Source organism: Bubalus bubalis, chromosome 4 (genome assembly GCF_019923935.1).
Source record: "Bubalus bubalis isolate 160015118507 breed Murrah chromosome 4, NDDB_SH_1, whole genome shotgun sequence".
Lineage (NCBI taxonomy): Eukaryota > Metazoa > Chordata > Mammalia > Artiodactyla > Bovidae > Bubalus > Bubalus bubalis.
The window spans coordinates 125,347,715-125,371,378 of record NC_059160.1 but is presented as its reverse complement, the minus strand read 5'-3'; the positions used below and the strand labels follow the sequence as shown (position 1 = coordinate 125,371,378).

Below are 23,664 nucleotides of genomic sequence, written 5' to 3'. Positions count from 1 at the left end.
GAAATGGGCTCCTATCACTTATCGAGGTCCCATGGAAGGTCATTTTCTAGACTGGGGAATCAGGTCTGTGCTTGCCTTGCATATGCCGTCAAAGGATGGGCTGAATGCCTGGCTCTTCTCTTCCATCTACCTAGGCATCTCGGCAGGTCCCTTCATCTCCCTCTGCCACTGTCCTCAGCCCTACATCTAGAGGAGTGATTTCTCTAAACCTGTGTGCTAGCAGCCTGGCATGCTTCTAATCCTTTCTAGAAGAAACCCCACCTACTTTTAGCCCTCTTTTTAGTACTTACTGCTATCTGACGACAGGGGCATTTTGGTCCATTTTCAATGACAGCAGTTTGCACTGTTTTAAACCTCCCTCCCTTCCCCTGTCCTGTTGCATCCTTGCCCTGCCGTCCACCCCTCCCCTCCCAGGACCGCAGGCAGCCCCAGGAAGTCTTTGTTTTGTGTGGGGACAGCCTGTCCAGGACGGCTGCCTTCTGAAACTCTTCCTGGAAGGCTCTGGGCTCCTCAAGACTCTGGCACCTGCCCCACCTGCCTAGACCCATTTCCCACAGTCATCTCTGACCTTGAGCCTCAGCATCCCTGTCAATGGAGTTCTGGAAGGAAGTTAACGATCGTGGTGCATTTTGCAATCACGTGCTCCAATAGCAGTCAGCGGAACTATTTCCCTGACATGCGGGCCTAATGTTCTGTGTTGAATCCAAAGTCTTGCTTGGTGAGCCAGTTCGTTTAAATCCTCCTCAGCTCCATCCTCAGAAAGTCCGTTCCACACACATTTCCTGGCTCATTATGTCCCAGTTCAATCCTATCAGGGATGTTGTTTCTTGTGTAGCCGCCCAGTCCCACTCAGGGATGTTAGAAGCCGGACTCATTAGAGGTGGCTGCCAAGTGTATTAATGGACCTAGAGGGAAAGAATTAAGAACAGTTCTTTCCCTCCACATAATATAGGATGAATCGCTTTCCCGAACTGTGTGTTGATCCAAAAGGTAATGGGCCCAGATGGTGAAAGGTGTCCCTTGGGTGCCTCTCTGCTCTCCACCCAGGTAGAAGTTACACACAGGAAATGAAGGCAAAGCAGAAAAGCCCAGAAACATAAAAACCTGGAAAACCTGAGAAATCCTTTGGTCATTCACTTTAAGCTCCTCTATCATGGGGGCAGCAGAGGATGAGATGGTTAGATAGCATCACCAACTCAATGGACATGAATTTGAACAAACTCCAGGTGATAGTGAAGGATAGGGGAGCCTGGTGTGCTGCAGTCCACGAGGTCACAAAGAGTTGGACACAACTTAGCGACTGAACAACAACAACAAATTGTGTCTCATCCACTAGTCATTAACAAAAGGGTGGGATTGGGAGACCGGTATACTCTGAGAATCTGAACAGCGAATTTGAGATTTCACTTGGTGTCATTTTCTCTCTCCATATGGTGAGAGAATCCAATTTCCATTACGAGTCACATAGTCCAAAAGTGCCATCCGGAAACAAAGAGGACAAGCAGAAGGGCCTGGACCCTTCCCCAGGCCTCCCTGCCTCCCTCCTGAGACGTGTAGCCTTTCCAGGGCTCTTGGACCAGATGGCCTGCGTCTCCACACTCACTCTGCCTATGGATGTGGCAGGCCGGCGCTGACCAAGACTTGTACGCCCACACTCCGAGATCTGGTGCCACCGGCTGTTCTTGACGGTGATCACTACAAGCACTTGTCACAAGGGTCCGAACACGGGCCGCAGGGTCAGGTGTTCAGTGGGACGCCTCCCAGATCAGCCTAAAGACAGTCAAGTCCTTCTTGTGGTGTCACAGGGGAGACGCGGGCCAGTTCAGGGTGACAGGAGCCTGAACATCTTTCTCCATGTGAACAAACAAACTTTGTTTCGCAGCCTGGATTCTTTCCTATATGGCCTCCATGCCCTCTTCAAAGGTGACTTCAGGATAACAGCCCGAGATGAGTGGGTGTTCGCAGACATCGACCTGCTGCACAAAGTTGTTGTCCCGGCTCTCAGGATGTCCCTGAAGCTGCATCAGGTAAGTATTCCTTTCTTTTTTTTTTTTTTTTTTTAAGTATAATCCTGAAACATTAGGGGAAAAATGACCTTTCAAAAACATGGTCCCCTTGCTCAGCATAATTCTCACAAGTGGGCTTCTGACTTAGTAACTAAGTGCGTGTGTGTGTGTGTGTGTGTGTGTGTGTGGTATGTGCTCAGTCAAGTCCCCTCCACTCTGTGGCCCCATGGACTGTAGCCCTCCAGGCTCCTCTGTCCATGGAATTTTCCAGGCAAATATACTGGAGTGGTTGCCATTTCTTACTCCAGAGTATCTTCCCAACCCAGGGATCAAACCCGCATCTCTTGTCTCCTGCACTGGCAGTCAGGTTCTTTACCACTAGTGCCATCTGGGAAGCCCAGCAACTAAGCATTGAGGCATTGCCTATTTTTGATGGCACCCATGGTGATGTGCCCTCAAGAGTCCCTAGGAGGTGGTGATCTCCCACTAGCATGGAAGAGGGGACTTGGCCGGAGAAAAGGACATCAGAAGTGTCCACACAGTGGTGAAAAGTCCTAGGCTTCTATGCCACCAGCTCTATGGGCCCCGAGGCCACTGCAATAGTGAGGTGCCTTCCATCCACCCAGCGGGGCTGAGCGATGTGGAAGTGGACTTGGCCTTGCACCAGGCATCGGCCTCATTGCTGTGTGCACAGCAAGCCAGGACCAGCTCTGTGGTCCTCCCGACCCACAGATAAATTCTTTCCCCAGGACCAGTTCACTTGCCCCGATGAGTACGAAGACCCAGCAGTCCTCTACGAGGCCATCCAGTCCTTTGAGAAGAAAGTGGTCATCTGCCATGAGGGTGACCCAGCCTGGAGGGGCGCCGTGCTGGCCAACAAGGAGGAGCTGCTCACCCTGAGGCACGTGGTAGACGAGGGCACGGATGAGTACAAGGTCCTCATGCTCCACAGAAGCTTCCTGAGCTTCAAAGTGATCAAGGTACGGGAACCATCCTTCCCGGCTGCCACCAGCCTCCCGCCTGGGGGGACATGAGAAGAAATATATGGCTGGCCAACAAGTTCATTTGGGTTTTCATTCAGGAAAAACCTGAATGAACGTTTTTTGTTTAAAATAATTTATTATATATATTTATTTAATTTTTGGCTGTGCTGGGTCTTTGTTGCTATGTGGGCTTTCTCTAGTTGTGGTATGCAAGGGCTTCTCATTGGGGCGGTTTCTCTTGCTGTGGAGGATGGGCTCTAGGGCTCGCAGGCTTCAGTAATTGCAGTGCATGGGCTCAGGAGTTGCAGTTACTGGGCTTTAGAGCATAGGATCAGTAGTTGTGGTGCATGGGCTTAGTTGCTCCTCCATATGTGGGATCTTCTCAGACCAGGGATCAAACCTGAGTCTCCTACATTGGCGAATTCTTTACCACTAAGCCAACAAAGAAGCCCCCCTGAACGAACTTTTTTCCCAACACGGTAGCATGGATTGGCACAGACGCCGTGCCCCTGGGCCAGCATCCTCTGTCCAGAGCCACATTCCCCGGGGACAGGGGGAGCGGGCAGTGCTGGCCAGCATGCAGGGTGGGTGGCCCCGGACAGGCAGTGCATCTCTGCCAGGGCCCTTTCCCACTCAAAGAGCTGGTGTGCAGGTGATGGCTTTGGCAAGAAGTCCTGGTAGGCTAGACACGCGTGGGGTCAGGATCTAGCTTGTTCTTAAAGACTTTCTAATTCTCTAAGATTCCAAACCTCCGTCTCATAACCTGTTCCAGGACCTGATAACTTCCTTCCCAGAGATTCTCTTCTTCATATAGCTTCAAATCACCGGACTGAAACAAAGCCTTTTTTCCTTTTTGATCTCCATGGCCCCATGAAAATGTCATCATATCCACCTTGCTGCCATTCAGACATCACTAAGAAAGCTTTAGGCCAAAGCATAGTGGCCACAGGTACTCAGAGCCAACAATCTATAGCCCCGCTCTCTCTCCGCCCCACCATCCACTTTCCTCCCGGTGTCCCCGCGCTGCAGGTGAACAGGGAATGCGTCCGCGGCCTTTGGGCGGGGCAGCAGCAAGAACTCATCTTCCTCCGCAACCGCAACCCCGAGCGTGGCAGCATTCAGAACAACAAGCAGGTCCTCCGGAACCTGATCAATTCCTCCTGTGACCAGCCCCTGGGGTACCCCATGTATGTCTCCCCACTCACCACATCCTACCTGGGGACCCACAGGCAGCTGAAGAACATCTGGAGCGGACCGGTCACCTTGGACAGCATCAGGGCGTGGCTCCGAACCAAGTGGTTAAGGTGGGTCTTCACGGCCAAGGCATTATTTACCTGGATGGGGCGGGGCTGCGAGCCCCGAGGCTTCTGGTAGGGATCTCACTGTCTGCCCATCCTTCTGTGATGAAAACTGCCGTGCCCAAATGTCCTCCAACACATCCTTTGTTTCAACAAGCCTTTTCAGATGATGACTCAATGGGAAACGTCATCAGATGAACGTCTGTCTCCCTCCGCCTTCCATCCACGGGTTGAGACTTGGGTTTTAGTCCTTGAAAAGTTGCTGAGGTTACGGGTCTTTGTTACACATCTGTTGCAAAGAACCAGGCTCAAACCAACCTCCTTGCCCCATCCTGCCCCCCAGCCCCGTCTCTCATCGAATGAGTTTTCTCACCCGGTGGTAACAGTGTTCCTGGTTAGTTGGAACAAATTCTAAGTTGTTTTGCCTGAATCTAACAGGGCTGTTTGTTGGACCTCAAAGCTGAGGGTCCCTGTGGATGGTGGAGCCCGTGCGGCTTCTTCATCCGGGCAGGGTGTATTCATTTATCAGTCACTGAGGTTTGGGGAACAGAAACCCCTCCTTCCATCTGCATCCCATCTGATCTCCATTGCTTCTCACCAGTACAGTGCGGTCTGCCGTCCTGCTTTGGACACAGATGTGATGGGGCGTCTAGGGGAATTAGACATGTTTGGTGAGAATCCTTGAAGCGTTTCTTCCTCTCAGAGTGCGGAAGGACTGCGACACAGCGGGCCAGCCGGGCGCGGGCAACACGGAGGACGTGGTTGCAGGGGGCGCTCCTCCCGCAGGCGGAAACAGTGCTCCCAGTGGTGAGAGCAGGGAGAGCAGCGCGGAACAGCCCAGAAAGGATGGGAGCCGCCACTGGTCACCCCGGGAAGGGACACGGAGGCCAGGTGAGTGCAGTGGGGGCCTCGTGTTACTGCCAAGGCTCCTCACGTCTCACTGGCCAACACTGTGGGCTATGTTGTCATTCTAACCTCTGAGAGACCGTTTACACAGGACAGATCAGGATTGGGCCAAAAGATGCCCCCAAGTATACTGACTCATATAAGTTCTACTCAGAAAAAAACTCTATTCTATGTGCTATATTCAGCTTTTATCCTTTATCCATCTGTCTGTCCCTTACCTCAGCCAGCTGTCTGTCTGTCCATCGGTCCAGTGGTCAGTCTCTTCTACCCCATCTCTCACTCCTTCAGAGACCATTGACTCATGTGTCTCTGTGTTAGGCTATGTTATAGCTCTTCATCCATGAAGGCACCTCCCTCCTCCTGTGAATTGACCCACCCCCTCCAAAGGGTTCCATGATGAGGCAGCCAAGCTCCTGCCCTCCATTGCCTGGTCACTACAGCTCTCCACTTCCTCGCCTTGCACCTGACATTTCAGAGCATAGGGAAAGAGGCAAGATGGGTGCCAGCCGATGGGGATGGCAGAAGTTTGGGGTGAGTCTAAAGCTTAAAATCATGTTTAAACTAAGGCCCAACTAATTAGGCTCATTCAGATGGATGAGGTTCCAAAATCCCTCTGTACTTGGAGGAGAAGGCTGGGTTAGAAAAGGCGACCCTCGGCCCACATAGGACATGCCCAATTGGAGTGGGAGAGACAGATGCTTGGCCTGGCTCCCACCAGTACACTGTCCCTTGGCTTTGACCTTCAAAACCTGTCAGTGGTTTCAGCTTTTGGCCTCAGTACTTTTACCATCAAGAAGCATTCATTAAGTGCCTCTTTGTGCGTGTTCCCCTGTCAGCTCTGCATCAAGGGAGTAAGCGAGGAGCAGTGCCTGCCTCCTAGAAGTGCCCAGAGCAAGGCTGGGGATTTAACTGAAACAGTGAGAATGTGTATAATGATGGGCAAGAAGATAGATGAGATTTAAAAAAGACAGATGGATGACAATAGATAGGGAGACAGAAAGATAGACAGATAATGGATGGATAGATATCAGTAGAAGATAGAAAGATAGATTATAGGTATTTAGGGAGATTGAGATTATATAGATAATAGGTGATAGATGGATAGAAAATTGATAGATAATAGATATATAGCTAATTGATTGATGTGTGTGTGTGTGAGTGTTCAGTTATGTCCGAATCTTTGCAACCAAATGGGCTCTAGCCTACCAGGCTCCTCTGTCCATGGGATTTTCCAGGAAAGAATACTGGAGTGGGTAGCCATTTCCTACTCTAGGGGATCTTCCCTACCCAGGGATCAGAACCCTCATCTCCTGCGTCTGCAGACAGATTCCTTACCACTGTGCCACCTGGGAAACCCATATCTCCTGTAAAGTATGAATAGCAGAGTGTTTTAAAAGAAATTTAATCTTATTAAGTTCATAGGTAGCACATGAAAGCTTTTGAGGGGATCTTCTCTGCTCAGGGATTGAACCCTGGGTCTCCCACATTGCAAGCAGATCCTTTACCATCTGAGCCACTAGGGAAGCCCCAGTTGGTTGATAGAGAGATAATAAATAATAGAAAGATAAATATACAGATAATATAAAGATACATAGGTAGGTTGAGCTATTTCAAATCCTAAAAGACGATGCTGTGAAAGTGCTGCCCTCAATATGCCAGCAAATCTGGAAAACTCAGCAGTGCCCATAGGACTGGAAAAGGTCAGTTTTCATTCCAATCCCAAAGAAAGGCAATGCCACAGAATGCTCAAACTACCGCACAATTGCACTCATCTCACACACTAGTAAAGTAATGCTCAAAAATCTCCAAGCCAGGCTTTTCAACAGTACACGAACTGTGAACTTCCAGATGTTCAAGCTGGTTTTAGAAAAGGCAGAGGAACCAGAGATCAAATTGCCAACACCCATTGGATTATCAAAAAAGCAAGAGAGTTCCTGAAAAACATCTACTACTTCTTTATTGACTACACCAAAGCCTTTAACTGTATGGATCACAAAAAACTGTGGAAAATTCTTAAAGAGATGGGAATACCAGACCACCTGACCTGCTTCCTGAGAAATCTGTATGCAAGTCAAGAAGCAACAGTTAGAACTGAACATGGAACAACAGACTGGTTCCAAATCAGGAAAGGAGTACATCAAAGCTGTATATTGTCACCCTGCTTATTTAACTTATATGCAGGGTACTTCATGTGAAATGCCAGGCTGGATGAAGCACAAGCTGGAATCAAGATTGCTGGGAGAAATATCAATAACTTCAGATATGCAGATGATACTACCCTTATGGCAGAAAGTGAAGAAGAACTAAAGAGCCTCTTGATGAAAGTGAAAGAGGAGAGTGAAAAAGCTGGCTTAAAACTCAACATTCAGAAAAGTAAGATCACAGCATCTGGTCCCATCACTTCATGGCAAATAGATGGGGAAACAATGGAAACAGTAAGAGATTTTATTTTATTGGGCTCCAAAATCACTGCAGATAGTGCCTGCAGCCATGAAATTAAAAGACGCTTGCTCCTTGAAAGAAAAGTTATGAGCAACCTGGACAGCATATTAAAAAGCAGAGATATCACTTTGCCAACAAAGGTCTGTGTAGTGAAAGCTATGGTTTTTCCAGTAGTCATGTATGGATGTGAGCGTTGGACCATAAAAAGGGCTGAGCGGCAAAGAATTGATGCTTTCAAACTCTCTTGCTAGAGAAGACTCTTGAGAGTCCCTTGGACAGCAAGGATATCCAACCAGTCCATCCTAAAGGAAATCAGTCCTGAATATTCATTGGAAGGACTGATGTTGAAGCTGAAACTCTAATATTTTGGCCACCTGATGTGAAGAGCCGACTCATTGGAAAAGACCCTGCTGCTGGGAAAGATTGAGGGCAGGAGGAGAAGGGAATGACAAAGGATGAGATGGTTGAATGGCATCATCAAGTCAATGGACATGAATTTGAGCAAACTCTGGGAGAGAGTGAAGGACAGGGAAGTCTGGCATGCTGCAGTCCATGGGATCTCAAACAGTTGGACATGACTGAGAGACTGAACAAGAACAAGATGGATAGATAGGTAGATGTTTGACAGATACATATATACACACATAGATACACAGAGATAAATAGATAGATGATAGCTCCTTAGCTGAAGATAGATGAGAGATGGAAGGGAGGCAGGAAGACAGGGAAGGAGAGAGAGGTAAATAGTTAGGTAGCTGAACAAAGTGACATCAGTTGCTTAGGGTGAAGAAGATCCCTTCCTCGCCCCGTGGCATCTGCCCTGAACCCCGAGCAGAGCAGCCGCTGAGCCAGAGGCCTTCAGTGTGCAGCTGGCTCTCAGGCCAGGAATTTCTCATTGCTTAGTTAGTTAACAGTTGTTATCGCACGAGATTTTTAAGTTTCAAAAATCACAGAAGTGATTTTCCAGGTGGGAAAATGCAAGGTAGGTTCCAAATGGAGCAGTGCCTGAGCATTTGACCTTTCTGTCAGGTGACTTGTCTGAACCAGAGAGGGGCTAGAGTCCAAGGTGGGGGGTTGTGGGGAAGGGGGTCTGTCTCAGGGGTTGCGGGGTCACAGCTTTTAAAGAGCCTGAGATGGGCATGCTGGACAGCCTCTGACTCAGTGAGATGCCTCTTCCTTTTTGGACAAATGAAGCCATGCCAGCACCACGTGACCTGGAAAAGCCAGTGTTTCTTCCATCCTTCGAATCCAGGCCCCGTAGGTGGTGAATGTCCTCTATTTACCACCAGAGCCTGAGGCCAGGACCAGTCACAGGCTTCTGTGGCAGATGTCAAAGCTGAATCTTCCAGAGCCCACACCAGCTGTTCGGTTTTCATTATTGCTTCTTAACATTGCTCCTACCAAGGCCACTCTTGGCTTTGCCTGCTTTACAAGGTTAACGAGGCATGCTGGGCGATGGTGCCTGTGGGCCTCAAGACCATGAGCCCCCACCTGCAGTCAGAGTCAGCCTGGGGCTCTGCACTCAGCTTTTGTCCTGCTCTGGAGACTCTCAGTCTCTAGAGTATCTGAGGCTTTGGAGCAAACCCCCCCTGAGCCACTCCTCCTCGCATGCCCCCCCATTCCACCACCACCCTGTTCTACCAAGTGCATCCTTGCTGCCGTGATAAAATGTCATAAGTAACAATCCTGTAATATATACTGTGTGTCTACCCCAGGCAAGTTCAGTTTGTCCTCCCAGGACTCTGACAGGCTTCCCTAGTAGCTCGGATGGTAAAGATTCTGCCTACAATATGGGAGACCCAAGTTCGATCCCTGGGTCAGGAGGATTCCCTGGAGAAAGGAATGGCAACCCACTCCAGCATTCTTGCCTGGAGAATTCTATGGACAGAGGAGCCTGGCAGTCTACAGTCCATGGGGTCACAACGAGTCGGACATGACTGAGCGTGTGCTCATCTTGCAGCTGAAGAAACCAGGGCAGAGAAATTCAGTCACTGAACAGAGAAGTTCAGTCACAGGGCAGAGAAATCACCAGCTAGGAAGCAACTGGTCTGGGATTTGTGCTCAGGCAAGATGGCCAAGTGCCTGCAGTGCTGACCCCAGGCACGGTCCTGTTACTCTGGTCCTGGGACGCTCCCTCTGCTCATCAAATGCAGCCTTTGTCCCCGAACATGATGGAGCCACTTGCCCAGGCTCCTCCTTTCAGCTCTCATCTCTGCTGCTCCCGTCATCCTGGCCCTCCATGACTTTGTTCCCGGACTGAGGGCTTCTCTTACAACTGGTCTTCCTTGGGTTCACAACCAGGCAAAGCTGACATCCAGCCCTTCCTGACTCAGCTGCCCAGTTTCCTGTAGGTCCCACTGTGGTCTGGGCAGGTGAAAGGTTGCGGTTGTGAGCCGTGTGCTATGCCAGGATTTGTGGCCTCTGGAGGAGAGGAATTCGATCTGGGGCCAGAGACGAGGCTTGACCACTTGGAGCTTTTCTGTAGCAAAGTTTTATTAAAGTACAATAGTAACAGGGAGAGCTTCTAACATAGACATCAGAAGGGGACAGAGAGAGTGCCTGCTTGCTAGTTTTTAGCGAGGTGTTTTATGTCTGTGGCTGCTGCTAAGTCGCATCAGTCGTGTCCGACTCTGTGCGACCCCATAGACGGCAGCCCACCAGGCTCCCCCGTCCCTGGGATTCTCAAGGCAAGAACACTGGAGTGGGTTGCCATTTCCTTCTCCAATGCATGAAAGTGAAAAGTCAAAGTGAAGTCGCTCAGTCATGTCCGACTCCTAGCGACCCCATGGACTGCAGCCCACCAGGCTCCTCCATCCATGGGATTCTCCAGGCAAGAGTACGTACTGGAGTGGGGTGCCATCACCTTCTCCGTTTGCAAGCTGCTAATCAGATAAGAGAGACACCTCAAGGCTGAGGGAATTTCACCAAGCCCTTCTTCCACAATATGCAGTTTTTAGATAGAATGGCACAAGGTGTGTCGTCCCCAACCATAAAACAATTGACATGAATACTGGTTTGTTGAGCCATTATCAGCCCAAGGTTTGAGAAAAGAAAAAAAAAAAAAGGTTGTCTTCTCTGTTGATTTTGTCAACAGAGAAGGGAAAAAACTAAGTCTGCCACTTGCAGTTTATTTCCTCCTGCTGCTTGGAGACCTCTGGCCTCCCTGCTGAGGCTGTTAACACTCTCACAGGGATTGGGGATGTGGAGCAGACACATGTCCCTCCCTGTCCTCTAGGAAAAGCTGATAGTCTGTGGAAAGAAGGCCTTGCACCCCCAGAAGTTATCCTGAGACTGGTGCCCCCTTCAGAGGGTCAGAGAGCTGGGAGGGAGCCTACCATGCCCTCCCCACCCCCAAGGAAGGAAGAGCCACTCTCTTGCTCTCTCTGGCCATTCAGGCAGCCCTGACAACTGCACAAATCGTGAGTCTCTTTTCCCCATACCTGCCAGGTGATGGCGTTCTAACAGGACATCTTTCTGTTGAACGATGGCTTCCATATCTCTCAGAACTGACCTGTGTTCCTTTGCTATAGGGCAACTGTAACAAAGTACCAGAAACTCAGTGGCTTCAACAAAAGACTGCCTCCCAGCTCTGGAGGCTGGAAGTCCAAACTCAAGGTGTTGGTGAGGTGGATTTCCTCTGAGGCTGTGAGGGAGAAGGGGTCCCCAGCCTCTCCCCTGGTTTCTGGTGGTTTCCTGGCGACCTGGGGCATTCCTTACCTTGTAGAAGCTTCATCCTGATCTCTGCCTTCATCTTCACATGGTGCTCTCCCATGTGCGTTTCTGTGTTCAGATTCCCCCTTTAGTAAGGACATTGTTCACCTTGGATTAGGCCCCCCTACTCCAATATGACCCCATCTTAAGGAATGATACCTGCCACAGCCATTTCCAAACAAGGTCACCCCTTGAGGTCCTAGGATTAGGACCTCAGCATATGACCTGGGGGTCCCACTGAGCCTCACCCAGCTTGCAGGGCTCCCTGTGACTGCTGTCTCCAGAATCTCTGTCACCCGCTCCTGCTGGCTCACACCCCCAGCCTTAGAAGCCCCCTCTGCCCCTCAGTCATCCCAGGGACTGCTTGCCTCAGAGCTCCTGCTGCTGCTGCTTCCTCAGGCTGGACGTGCTGCCCCCAGGCTGGACTCAGTCCCCCACTCAGCCTCTGGCCAAATGCTGCCTTCTCGGGGAGGCCCCCAGCCAGCCAGCCAGCCATACCGCTCTGCCTCCCCCACCCTGCCACTGGGTCCCCTGTGAGTGGTCAGGCCTGGGAGCTGCCCTCCCCGAGGGCAGCACAGCGCTGGGGAGGTGGGGAGGCTTGGTGGCGGCCCTCACTTCCCAGGGTGGGGGACATGAGCAGACACAGAGACTGTGACCCACTGTCCCCACACTACCGTGCCTGACAAGGGGCCTGTGCCTGTGTAGACTCTGCACATCCACCTCCAACCACACCTCCCATATGCTCCTTGCCCAGCCTCTCACCTGCAGGAAGGTCCAAGGCTCACCCTAGGGGGTACCCTGGGGCAGGTCTGGGCAGGCTCTGGGTTCAGTCCTGGCCTTCCAGAGAGCCCAGGGCCCACCACGTGGTGGCAGGAGTGTGTGGGAGCCAATTAGCATGTCCCTTATCCCTGCCACTTCCTGGTCCTGTGGGGAGAGATGTAATGGGGAAAGGGGGTGCCGAGAGGGACCCTCTAAAGTGCCAGGGAGCACCCAAGGCTAAGGTGGTGCTTTGCATGGGTCCAGTGATAGAGTGGATGGTCCCCTCCTGACTTAGCCTTTCGCACTAAGTCTTCTCTGGAGGCTGAGTGGGGTCTCAGGCCCTCGGGTCATGGGATTTCCAAGTGGAACTCAGCAGTTGCCAGCTTCCGTCCATCTCAGTTCAGTTCAGTCGCTCAGTCATGTCCGAGTCTTCGCAACCCCATGAATCGCAGCACGCCAGGCCTCCCTGTCCATCACCAACTCCCGGAGTTCACTCAGACTCACGTTCATCGAGTCAGTGATGCCATCCAGCCATCTCATCCTCTGTCGTCCCCTTCTCCTCCTGCCCCCAATCCCTCCCAGCATCAGAGTCTTCTCCAATGAGTCAACTCTTCGTATGAGGTGGCCAAAGTACTGGAGTTTCAGCTTCAGCATCATTCCCTCCAAAGAAATCCCAGGGCTGATCTCCTTCAGAATGGACTGGTTGGATCTCCTTGCAGTCCAAGGGACTCTCAAGAGTCTTCTCCAACACCACGGTTCAAAAGCATCAAATCTTTGGCGCTCAGCTTTCTTCACAGTCTAACTCTCACATCCATACATGACCACAGGAAAAACCATAGCCTTGACTAGATGGACCTTTGTTGGCAAAGTAATGTCTCTGCTTTTGAATATGCTATCTAGGTTGGTCATAACTTTCTTTCCAAGGAGTAGGCGTCTTTTAGTTTCATGGCTGCAGTCACCATCTGCAGTGATTTTGGAGCCCCCCAAAATAAAGTCTGACACTGTTTCCACTGTTTCCCTATCTATTTCCCATGAAGTGATGGGACCGGATGCCATGATCTTTGTTTTCTAAATGTTGAGCTTTAAGCCAACTTTTTCACTCTTCACTTTCACTTTCATCAAGAGGCTTTTTAGTTCCTCTCACTTTCTGCCATGAGGGTGGTGTCATCTGCATATCTGAGGCTATTGATATTTCTCCCAGCAATCTTGATTCCAGCTTGTGTTTCTTCCAGTCCAGCGTTTCTCATGATGTACTCTGCATATAAGTTAAATAAGCAGGGTGATAATATACAGCCTTGACGTACTCCTTTTCCTATTTGGAACCAGTCTGTTGTTCCATGTCCAGTTCTAACTGTCAGCCAAGAGCAAAGAGCCGAGGGCTGCTGATCCTATCTACCGGCTTGACCTTGTGCCCCAAGCCCCTTGCCAGAACCCCTCATCTGTCTTTAGAAGATTCTCCAGATCCAAGGCTGGTCCCTCTCCTGGTAATGCCTTGAGGAGACAGCGCTGGCCACACCAAGTGGGCCTAATCTTGGGGAGAAGGAAGGCCTCCAAGGCAGCTGCCTGTCTTCCCTTCCCCAGAGGAGGACCAAGCCATGGTCCCCGGCAGGCTCTCCCTGCCCTGGAATATCCAAGCATCTCCCAATGCAGCCCAGCTGGTCCCCTGAAGGATGCAGGAGTGGCCACCTTTCAGGCCATCTGGCTTAGAGTCCCTGAGAGTGCCCAGTGGACCGAGAGAAGCTGGCAGGGCGCGAGTCCAAGAGAGGGAACAGCACAGATGGCCCCTCCTGCTCTCCAGCTCTGCCCAGCAACCCCACGAACCCCCCTGCCTCAGCAGCTGCCTGGGGCAAGCCTTCCCCAAAACTCACCAGGGGACATCACAGCTGGTAGCATAAGCCAAACCCCCGTTCTGTGGGGCTGGGCAGGGCTGGAGTCCAAACTTGCCCTCAAAAGGACGAAACATCTGAGACAGTTTGCTAGAAACCAGCCCCTGAGGCTCACAGGCTCGCTCCAAGACAGAAGGGGAATCTGAGGACACGTGGGGCAGGGCAGGCCCCCAGGAGACATCTGGAAAGGCCCAGAGTTGGTATCGAAAGAGACCACCTGCCTCCCTGACACGCAGCATACAGACTCCTCTTCCTGCCCCTGCAAAATGAATTGTGCCCTTGTTTTTACCACCACTGTGGTTAAAGCCACATGGGGACATCGGCACCTTTGGCTGTGGTTTATAGCACCCTCTCACTCCCTGGTGAAGTTCAAGGCCAGGACCCCGTCCCTTCTCTCCATGACCTTGGCATGCCCTCCTATAAGTAAGCACCAAGTCGGGGTCTGGGAATCAGAGAACAAAGCCCGAGATGGGAAGCTTCCTGTGGGCTCCCCGGCTGCATCCCTCAGCCCCTGATAAATGCAGGTGCTCACAGAGCATCCGTGCTGTGCCTGAGAGGAGAGCTGCCTCCTGGCTCAGGCTTCCAAAGCCCAGCAACACCCATCTCCCCCACCCACACCAGTCTTCTCCCTCTCAGCTGGTGCAGAGAGTGGTGGTGGTGGGGCTTCCTGGTTCTCTTGATACAAAGTTTTCAGTTACTGAGGTCCCGAGTGCAGTAGCCCCTGAGACTTCAAGGACACAGGCCCCCACAGGGAGCCCCACATAATGACGGGCAGCCCTGCCTGGCTGGCCAGCCTGGCCTCAGGTTCCTGTACTTGCCACCAAGGACTCTTCCCAAATGATGCAGCCAGCTGTGCCATGCCCAAAGGTTCCTGGAAGAGGGAGGGCAGCTTGGGAAGCCCCCACACCCCGCCATTCCCAGTAGGATGGTGTCCTGTGCTGGGCAGATGCTGGGTTTCCTTTCAGTTTCCAGCTTCTCTGGCCTCCTTCTAACCCTCCCTTCAGCTGAATCAAACCAGTGCATCCACAGATTCCAGAAAGGAAGCCAGAGCCTGCTCAACCAGCTCAGGAAAGTTAGAGGCCGGTCTCCAGTCTTGGGAGGGTGTTCCTGATCCCAGATCTTTGTGCTTGACCTGGAATAAAGGGAGACGCCTTCCCAGCTCCCTCTCGATAGCTCGCTCCCCACCACCCCCCGCCTCGAAGTCTGCAGGGGCACATGGTGGGGGGCTGGAGGGGGTTCAGCCTCTAGGTCAAGGCATTTTGAAGCTTCCCACATGCCGAAGGAGGGAACCACACAGCCAAAGGTGGCGATGTCCCCGTGTGGCTTTAACCACAGTGGTAGTAAAAACAAGGAGGGACTTTCATTTTCCAGGGGCAGGAGGAGGTGTCTGTGTGCTGGGGGTTGGGGAGGCAGGTTGTATTTTTCTAATACAGATGGTTCTAATAGTCAAGAAGCCCTGCTGTTGTTGAGTTGCTAAGTCGTGTCCGACTCTTCGATCCCATGGACTGTAGCCCGCTGGGCTCCTCTGTCCATGGAACTCCCCAAGCAAGAATACTAGAGTGGGTTGCCATTTCCTCCACCAGGGGATCTTCCCAACCCAGGGATCAAATCTGTGTCTCCTGCATTGGCAGGCGAGTTCTTTACTATTGAGCCACCTGGGAAGCGCTAAGAAGCCCTGTACCCACCCAAACTAGGGATAGGTCTGTTCCTAGTCAGGGGTTGAAGAAGCTCTGGTTTTCAGTGTGAGGTGAGTTTTGTAGCTTGAGTTCTTATTTGCCAGTCAGTGTGCCAAGCAACAAGCCTGCAGAAAGGATGCTGTCAGAGGCAGGGCAGAGGGCAGAGGCCACCACATGATGTCGCGCAGGCAACCAGGGATGCCCAGTGTATCCTGTGGGATCCTGTGGAAGGGAGTCCCTGGGGGCCGTGGGGGAGGATCTGAGTGCCCAAGCAGAGAGTGACACAGGAGCCTGGCTAAGCAGCAGTGATTGAGATGTTCTCAAGGGTGGATGTGAACCAAGTTCTAAGAACAGGGATCTTGTGTTACTCACAGTGCCCAAGGCTCCGTGCCTGTAACTGGGGTCCCAAGTGTTCCTCCCCCATGTCCTGCCTCAGTTCCCAGCTGAGTGTCCCCTTCCTGGTCCTTGCTGGATTCTCAGAGGACTGGGGTCCCAGGTGGCCATACCTCATGCCTGGTTGGAGTGCCCTCATGCCCGGTGGCCAGGAGCTCACTGTGCAGCCCCAGCGGTGGCTGATAACATGCAGACTTCTCACTGGAAGGGGACTCAGCCCACTGGTGGAGGCTGGTGGCCTGGTGGCTCAGAGAAGTTAGGAATTCATAACTAATCGCCAATTCAATGGACATGAACTTGGGCAAACTCCAAGAGATGGTGAGGAACAGGGAGGTGGCCTTGCATGCTGCAGTCCATGGGATTGCAAAGAGTTGGACATGACTTGGCAACTGATCAACAATAATAAGTAATCTTACTCCCCAGTTGGACAGAAAGACTATCTCTTCTATCCTATTCTAAGGATTTGCACCACCACTTTTCATCAGCCTCTTGATGAAAGTGAAAGAGGGGAGAGAAAAAGCTGGCTTAAAACTCAACATTCAGAAAACTAAGATCATGGCATCCAGTCCCATCACTTCATGCAAATAGATGGGGAAACAATAGAAACCATGACAGATTTTATTTTCTTGGGCTCCAAAAATCACTGCAGATGGTGATTGCAGCCAAGACACTTGCTCCTTGGAAGAAGAGTTATGACAAACCTAGACAGCATATTAAAAAGCAGAGAGACATTACTTTACTAGCAAAGCTCCATATAGTCAAAGCTATGGTTTTTGCAGTAGCCAAGCATGGACTGAGAGTTGGACCATAAAGATAGCTGAGCGCCAAAGAACTGATGTTTTTGAACTGTGGTGTGGAAGAGATTCTCGAGAGTCTCTTGGACTGCAAGGAGATCAAATCAGTCAATCCTAAAGGAAATCAACCCTGAATATTCATTGGAAGGACTGATGCTGAAGCTGAAGCTCCAATATTTTGGCCACCTGATGTGAAGAACTGACTCATTGGAAAAGACCCTGATGCTGGGAAAGATTGAAGGTGGGAGGAGAAGGGGACGACAGAGGATGAGATGGTTGGATGGCATCACTGACTCAATGGACATGAGTTTGAGCAAGTTCCAGGAGTTGGTGATGGACAGGGAGGCCTGGCGTGCTGCAGTCCATGGGGTCGCAGAGTCAGACATGACTGAGCGACTGAACTGAACCACTACTTTTGAGACAACAATCAGAGACAGAGGAATAATGCTGGAATAATGAACCAAGGAGGGTAATTTATACAGAATTTCAACTCGGGCTCTTAGGAGGTTTGCCCTAGAATCGCTCATAATTTGATAATGAAGTAATTGGCAAAATAAGTTAAACTACAAAATAATAAGTAGCATGAATGCATTCAGTTTGGTTTCTTACTTGTTCCATTTGCAAAATTATTTTTAAAAAATCAAGAGCAACCAAAAAACCCTCAAGAAAACCTGAAGCAATTTGGGGAGAGGATTACCCTGTCTTGCATAGAACACAGACCAGTCCCCTCTGACACACAGGTGGGCCTTTGTCCCTTTGTTACTGAAATGAGCTACGTCCCCCACCAAGTATGGGTGGTCTCTCCAGCATCAAAATCACCATCTTGCGGATGACTGTGGAGTATTTTGGGGCAGCAATCAGCGTTACAGGATAAATCATAAACAGATGTTTGGCCTTGCCAAACTGAATAAACTAACAAATCACCATCTCTCTTCTTAATTCTGATTCGTCAGGGTCCCTTTCTCTCTCTGTCTTCCTCTGCAAGAGTAAGTACTCAGCAGGGATGATCAGATGGGCCCCAGCCTGGGTAGGGCCCAGCTGCCTGCACTCACCTGGGAACCTGACTCCAGTCCCGCACTGTGAGCAGCTCCGCAGGGGGAGCACCCCAGTTTCTTGGACGGGCAGGAGGGAGCCAGGTGGGAACCCCAGTGCTCTCTGAAACTGGTCACCCACCACCACAGTGGGCAAATGGCACTAAGGTCAAAGTCAGGAGGCCCCTTTCAGCCAGTCCAGGGCAGTGGGAGGAGCAGGGCTTGGGGAGACCCAGGGAATGTCCACAGTAACATCTCTTCCCATGTTGAGTGCAGCAAGTCAGACAGAGAAAGACAAAAATCCTATGACACTGCTTTAAAAAAAAAGGGTGCAAATGAACTTATCTCCAAAACAGAAATAGAGTCACAGATGTAAAAAACAAACATGGTTACCAGGGGGTAAAGCAGGAGCAAGGATAAATTGGGAGATTGGAATTGACATATATGTACGACTATATATAAAACAGATAACTAACAAGGACTATATTGTATAGCATAGGGAACACTACTCGGTATTCTATAATAACCTATATGCGAAAAGAATCTTAAAAAGTGGATATGTGTATGTGTATAACTGAACCACTTTGCTGTACACCTGAAGCTAACACAAAGTTGTAACAACTATGTGTGTGCTCAGTTGCTTAGTCGGCTGACTCTGCGATCCCATGGACTTAGCCCACCAGGTTCCCCTGTCATGGGATTTTACCAGCAAGAATACTGGAGTGGGTTGCCATTTCCTCCTCCAGGGGATCTTTCTGACCCCAGGATTGAACCCACGTCTCCTGCATTTCCTGCATTGGCAGGTGGATTCTTTACCACTTTGCCATCTGGGAAGCCCATGTAAATCAACTATACTCTAATAAAATTTTTTTAAAAATTAAAATGTGTCACTCATGTGGTCCCATAGACAAATATAAATATTTAAGCCTCACCAGATTCCCTGTTAATAATTTGGGAACTTGGGATGAGGTGACAGTCCGTGTGTACCCACGCACAGCCCTCTCTATTTGTACTAATTGAATGTAACGGAGCCACTTCAGGAGACTTGTGAGCAGGGCGACTGGTAGCACCGTGACATCACTAGCTGTCCCCTTCAAAATAATATTTATTTTTATTATTCATTTAAAAATTTTAAAAATTTAAGAATAGTTGATTAATAGTGTTGTGTTAATTTCTGCTCTACATACAGCAAAGTGATTCATTTATACATTGTACAGTCTTTTTTTTTCTAGTTTTTTTCCATTATGGTTTATCATAGGACACTGAATATAGTTCTCTGTGTTATACAGTAATACCTTGTTGTTATTAAAATAATATTAGACCCTCTGGGCTTCCCTTGTAGCTCAGTTGGTAAAGAATCAGCCTGCAATGCAGGAGAGCTGGGTTCCATTCCTGGATCAGGAAGATTCCCTGGAGAAGGAAATGGAAACCCACTCCAGTATTCTTGCCTGGAGAATCCCTTGGACAGAGGAGCCTGGAGGGCATAGTCCATGGGGTCAAAAAAGTCAGATTTAACGACTAAACCACCTGGTGATAGTTAAGGAATTCAGCATTCGAGCAGGAGCAAGCCTTCCTCCACCTGCCTGGTCTCTACAACTGCAGAGGTGGGTCCAGCACTTTAAAGCCTCCCCCCTCACTGCCCCCAGAGACGTGCCCAGACCAAATCCTTGGGCAGTCCAGTCCCTTGTGTCAAAATGGCCTTGTTTCAATGATTCTCAGCGAGAGCTAGGCCAGGAGTGACCCTCAAGGGTAAGGATGGCTAGCCAAAAGGAGCTGGGAGCCCCTCCAGTCCACTGGGAGCCCCAGCAGACATGGGAACCTGGGTGATGCATGCCCCTGTGAGCCTGAGGTGGGCTTCCTCTCAAAGACCTTGATCTTAAGGGAAAGCTTTTTTAGAAAATTAAGGCCAACCCTTTTTTTTTTTTTAAACACCTTTTTGAAGGCAACACAAATAATCTAAACCTGCGTATTTTCCCTCATGCTTCCAGGGACAGGAGACTTCGGTGTGAAAGCCAGGACAAGCCTGGGCAAATTGGACAGGTCCATACCTCTGGCTGCTGCTCCCCACAGCAGTGCCCACACCCCACCCTTCAGTTCTCAGGCCTTAGTGGAGGCCTGATCTGGGCTCCCAGCCCTCTGTCCTGGCCCAGAAGGTGGGGGACAACCTGGCTCTCTGGGGTTCCACAGAGCAGGCCTCCCACCTCACCTCGAAGACAGTGACATTACTGACCACCTGCCATGCCAACCTGGTCTGCTCTGTTTTCTTTTCTTTTTCTTAATTTCCCATTTTAGAAAGCTCTGGTTGACTAGATGAGTGACCTTGTGAATGCCCCTGCCTTCCCCTTCTTTCTCTTTAATTCCCTGTCTTATGGGTTTTTTAATTTATAGTTGATTTACAATGTCATGTTAATTTCAGATGTACAGCAAAGTGATTCAGTTGTACATACATACTCTGTGTGTGTGTGTGCTGAGTCATGTCTGACTCTTTTGGATCCTATGGACTGTATGTAGCCAACCAGGCTTCTCTGTCCATGGAATTTTCCAGGCAAGGATACTAGAGTAGGTTTCCATTTCCTCCTCCAGGGAATCTTTCTGACACAGGGATCAAACCCACGTCTCTTGCGTCTCTTGCATTGGCAGGCGGATTCTTTACCACCGTGCCACCTGGGAAGCCCACACATATACACAAACATATTGGCCTTTGCTGGTGGCTCAGATGGTAAAGCATCTGCATGCAATGCGGGACACCCCGGTTCGATCCCTGTGTCAGGAAGATCCCCTGACGAAGGAAATGGCAACCCACGCCTGTGCTCTTGCCCAGAAAATTCTATGAACTGAGGAGCCTGGTAGGCTACAGTCCATGGGGTGGCAAAGAGTCAGACATGACTGAGCAACTTCACTTTCACTTTTATATATATATACTTTTTCGGATTCTTTTCCCATATAGGTTATTACAGAGTATTGAGAAGAGTTCCCTGTGCTGTACAGTAGGGCCTTGCTGTTTATCTGTTTTGCTCTGCTTTCTTTTAAAGGCAGGAGAAAAGGCAGGAGTCAGTCCGTCCAGGCCCACAGGGCCTTAAGCCAAACGCCGCCGGTCCTGCGCGCATCAGGCCCGGTCGCGGGCAGCCGCCCGACCTTCCTGCAGACGTCCACGTCGGTCCACGAGCTGGCCCCGCGGCACTCGGGCAGCCGGCTGTCCCTGTGCCCCTCGGCCGCGTCGCTGCACTCGCAGCCCCCAGCCGCCCCTCCCGCCGGCCCCCTGAGCGTCCGTGAGCGGGCCGAGGCCCTCCTCAGGTCCAGCCTGGGCTCGTCCACCAGCTCCACTCTCAGCTTCCTGTTTGGCAAGAGGAGCTTCTCCAGCGCCCTGGTCATTTCCGGGCTGTCTGCTGCCGAGGGGGGCAACACCAGTGACACCCAGTCTTCCAGCAGCGTCAACATTGCCTTGGGCCCCTCGGCCAGGGCCGCCAGCCAGTCCACACGGGTGAGGGGCTAAGGGGCGGGGAGGGCTCCTGGCCGGAGGACCCCGGGCCCCTTCCCGCAGGCTCCCGTCACCTCCCCCGTAGCGCTTCCAGAGTAACAGACCAGTGGTGAGATAGGAGCTGGAATGTCTGCGGCCTGAAGCCAACAGGATACATCGCACTGGTCCTGTAGTAGAGGCGCCCGGGCAGGCGGTATTGCAGGGAGCCCGAAAGCAGAGTCCCCTCCGCCCTGAACTCGGGGTGTGGGGGCAGGCTCTCCATGGGCCCAGGTAAAAGGACCGGTTGTATTTCCTTCTCTTTTCACATTCCTCTGGCTGGAGGGAGAGAAAAGGACGCACGCCAGCCTGGCAGGCAGATCCTCATCTATTCCTAGCCTCTAGATTTCATTGTGAAGCTGCTGAGATGGCCTTCTGCTTTATGCAATTAAATGTTAGAGAGTTTTGAGGACTTCACCCAAATAAACTGTTACTTATCTAGAATCCCTAGCTAGCTGGCATTGGATGAATCCCTGAGCATCACAAGTAAGTATGTACATAAATACCCAGCCTTTCTCTTCTGTAGGGGGGAAAGAATAGGAGACATTAAGGCAAAAGCCAGCAGCAGCTTGGAGACTTGCAGTTCGGTTGAACATTCGGCACACTGCCCTGTCTGCAGTGGAGCTGAGTCACAGTCTGCCGGCCTTGTGGTTCTGGGTGTAGGTGTTTGGAGGTGGATAATGGGGGCCTGGCTTTCCCTGCCACCCCCCCCCTCCCGCCCCCGCGAGGAGAAGCCATACGGTGGCACTTCAGCCACCTTGAAACAAGGACCAGCATGACCTGCCCCAAGAAGAGCCTGGGCATTGCAGCCTTCAGTGTTGGGGGGCGGGGGGCGGGGGGGAGTGGGTTATGAGCACCCTGGAGCCCCAGGTTACTTCAGGAGTTTAACTAAGTTTAGTTAGGCAACTAAATGTGAACAAACCTTCCTTTTTCTCAATTCTTCAATAACAATGCATACCTTTCTGCCACCCCCAATATGTGTTTATGACAATCTGTGGGTGCAGTTCTGGGATTCTGAAAAATTCTCTCTCCCTCTCTCCCACAAGGATGGCTGAGTCCTTGGGACCACATTCAGGCAGAATAAAAAAAGCCTCGGTATTACCTTTTGGGATTAAACCTGCAGGATTTAGCACTGGTGCAGGGCTGAGAGTATATGAAGTGACATTGACCCAAACTCAGAAAATCCAGGCTCACAAAGGACTTTTTACCCAAGGTCGTCTCTTTGCAGATTACCCGAGAATAGGTCCCTGTGTGTAGAGGCACCCCTCTCACTGTGTTAGACTCATGGCTGGGACTGCATGGCCCCTCCTCAAGCGCAGCTGCCTTTGGTCCTCTGTAACTGTACTTTCCTTTAGACTCTGACCCCATGTCCCTGCCACACTACCAGCTGGCACCTGCAGCTGTGAGACAGTCATCAGGGGAGGTGATCAGCTTTGCTGAGCCATAACACTCGCTTCTCTTTTCTCTTTGACAGCACTTCTCTGAGCCTTGCGAACACACAGAGGTCACTGAGCAGGGGCTGCTTCGAGATCACCATGTGGCCAAGAACCTAGGGGTGATGTGCAGAAGAGCAAGCCAGGAGGACATGGGCCTGGATGACACAGCCTCCCAGCAGAGTGCTTCCGACGAGCAGTAGCCGAGCTTGGGCCAGAGAAGCCATGGTGTTGGGGAAAGACCAAACTGCCCTGGCTTCTCCCTTGCGCTTCCCAAACCAAACAGAGCACAGAATTTGAGCCAGGAGATCTGTCCTATGGAAAAATGAGTGCTGTGGAGAAAACAGAGCAACTCGATCTCAGGTTCTTGAAAAATCTCTCACGTGATGAAAACAAACCTTGACATCAGGTCTCCCTCTCCTTTGGCTCTTGTGGCCCGAGTGGTGGGATGCGGGAGGCACCCTTCCCAGAACTGGACAATTCAAACAAAAGCCATGTAACATCTTAAGACAACTCAAGCAGAGCACATAACTCCTTCCTGCCCTGATGATAAGACAGCTGCATGCTAAACAACTGGCATTTTACACTCACTGTTACCGTGAAAAAGCAGCAGACAGCAGTGCGTATCACACCATGAGCTGGTCCAATGCACTGGTGTTCAATCTACGTGTAAACATCTCACTTCTTGATAATATTTATGCAGATGTTAAATATAAACCAGTGACAGCTTTTCTGCAAAAATCGTGACAGTGCATGCAGTCACGTCCAAAACATCCTGTGAAAGGAGCCAACTGTCCCCAGCAACGTGCGTGAGAAGTTTAGTCAAGGCAGG

The 23,664-nt window shown here is 50.8% G+C and overlaps 1 protein-coding gene across 2 annotated transcripts in view; it reads left to right on the top strand.

The window, feature by feature from the left end:
- PCNX2 (pecanex 2) overlaps positions 1–23,114 on the top strand; it is a 292,933-nt gene extending 269,819 nt beyond the window's left edge. For both annotated transcript variants that reach the window (XM_025284518.3, XM_044942027.2), the window contains 6 exons: positions 1,883–2,027; positions 2,756–2,986; positions 4,019–4,293; positions 4,991–5,178; positions 20,918–21,366; positions 22,874–23,114. In XM_025284518.3, coding sequence (XP_025140303.3) covers positions 1,883–2,027; positions 2,756–2,986; positions 4,019–4,293; positions 4,991–5,178; positions 20,918–21,366; positions 22,874–23,035 — 1,450 coding nt within the window. In that variant the 3' untranslated portion in view covers positions 23,036–23,114. The remainder of the gene's footprint in view (positions 1–1,882; positions 2,028–2,755; positions 2,987–4,018; positions 4,294–4,990; positions 5,179–20,917; positions 21,367–22,873) is intronic.
- Positions 23,115–23,664: the final 550 nt, after the last annotated feature.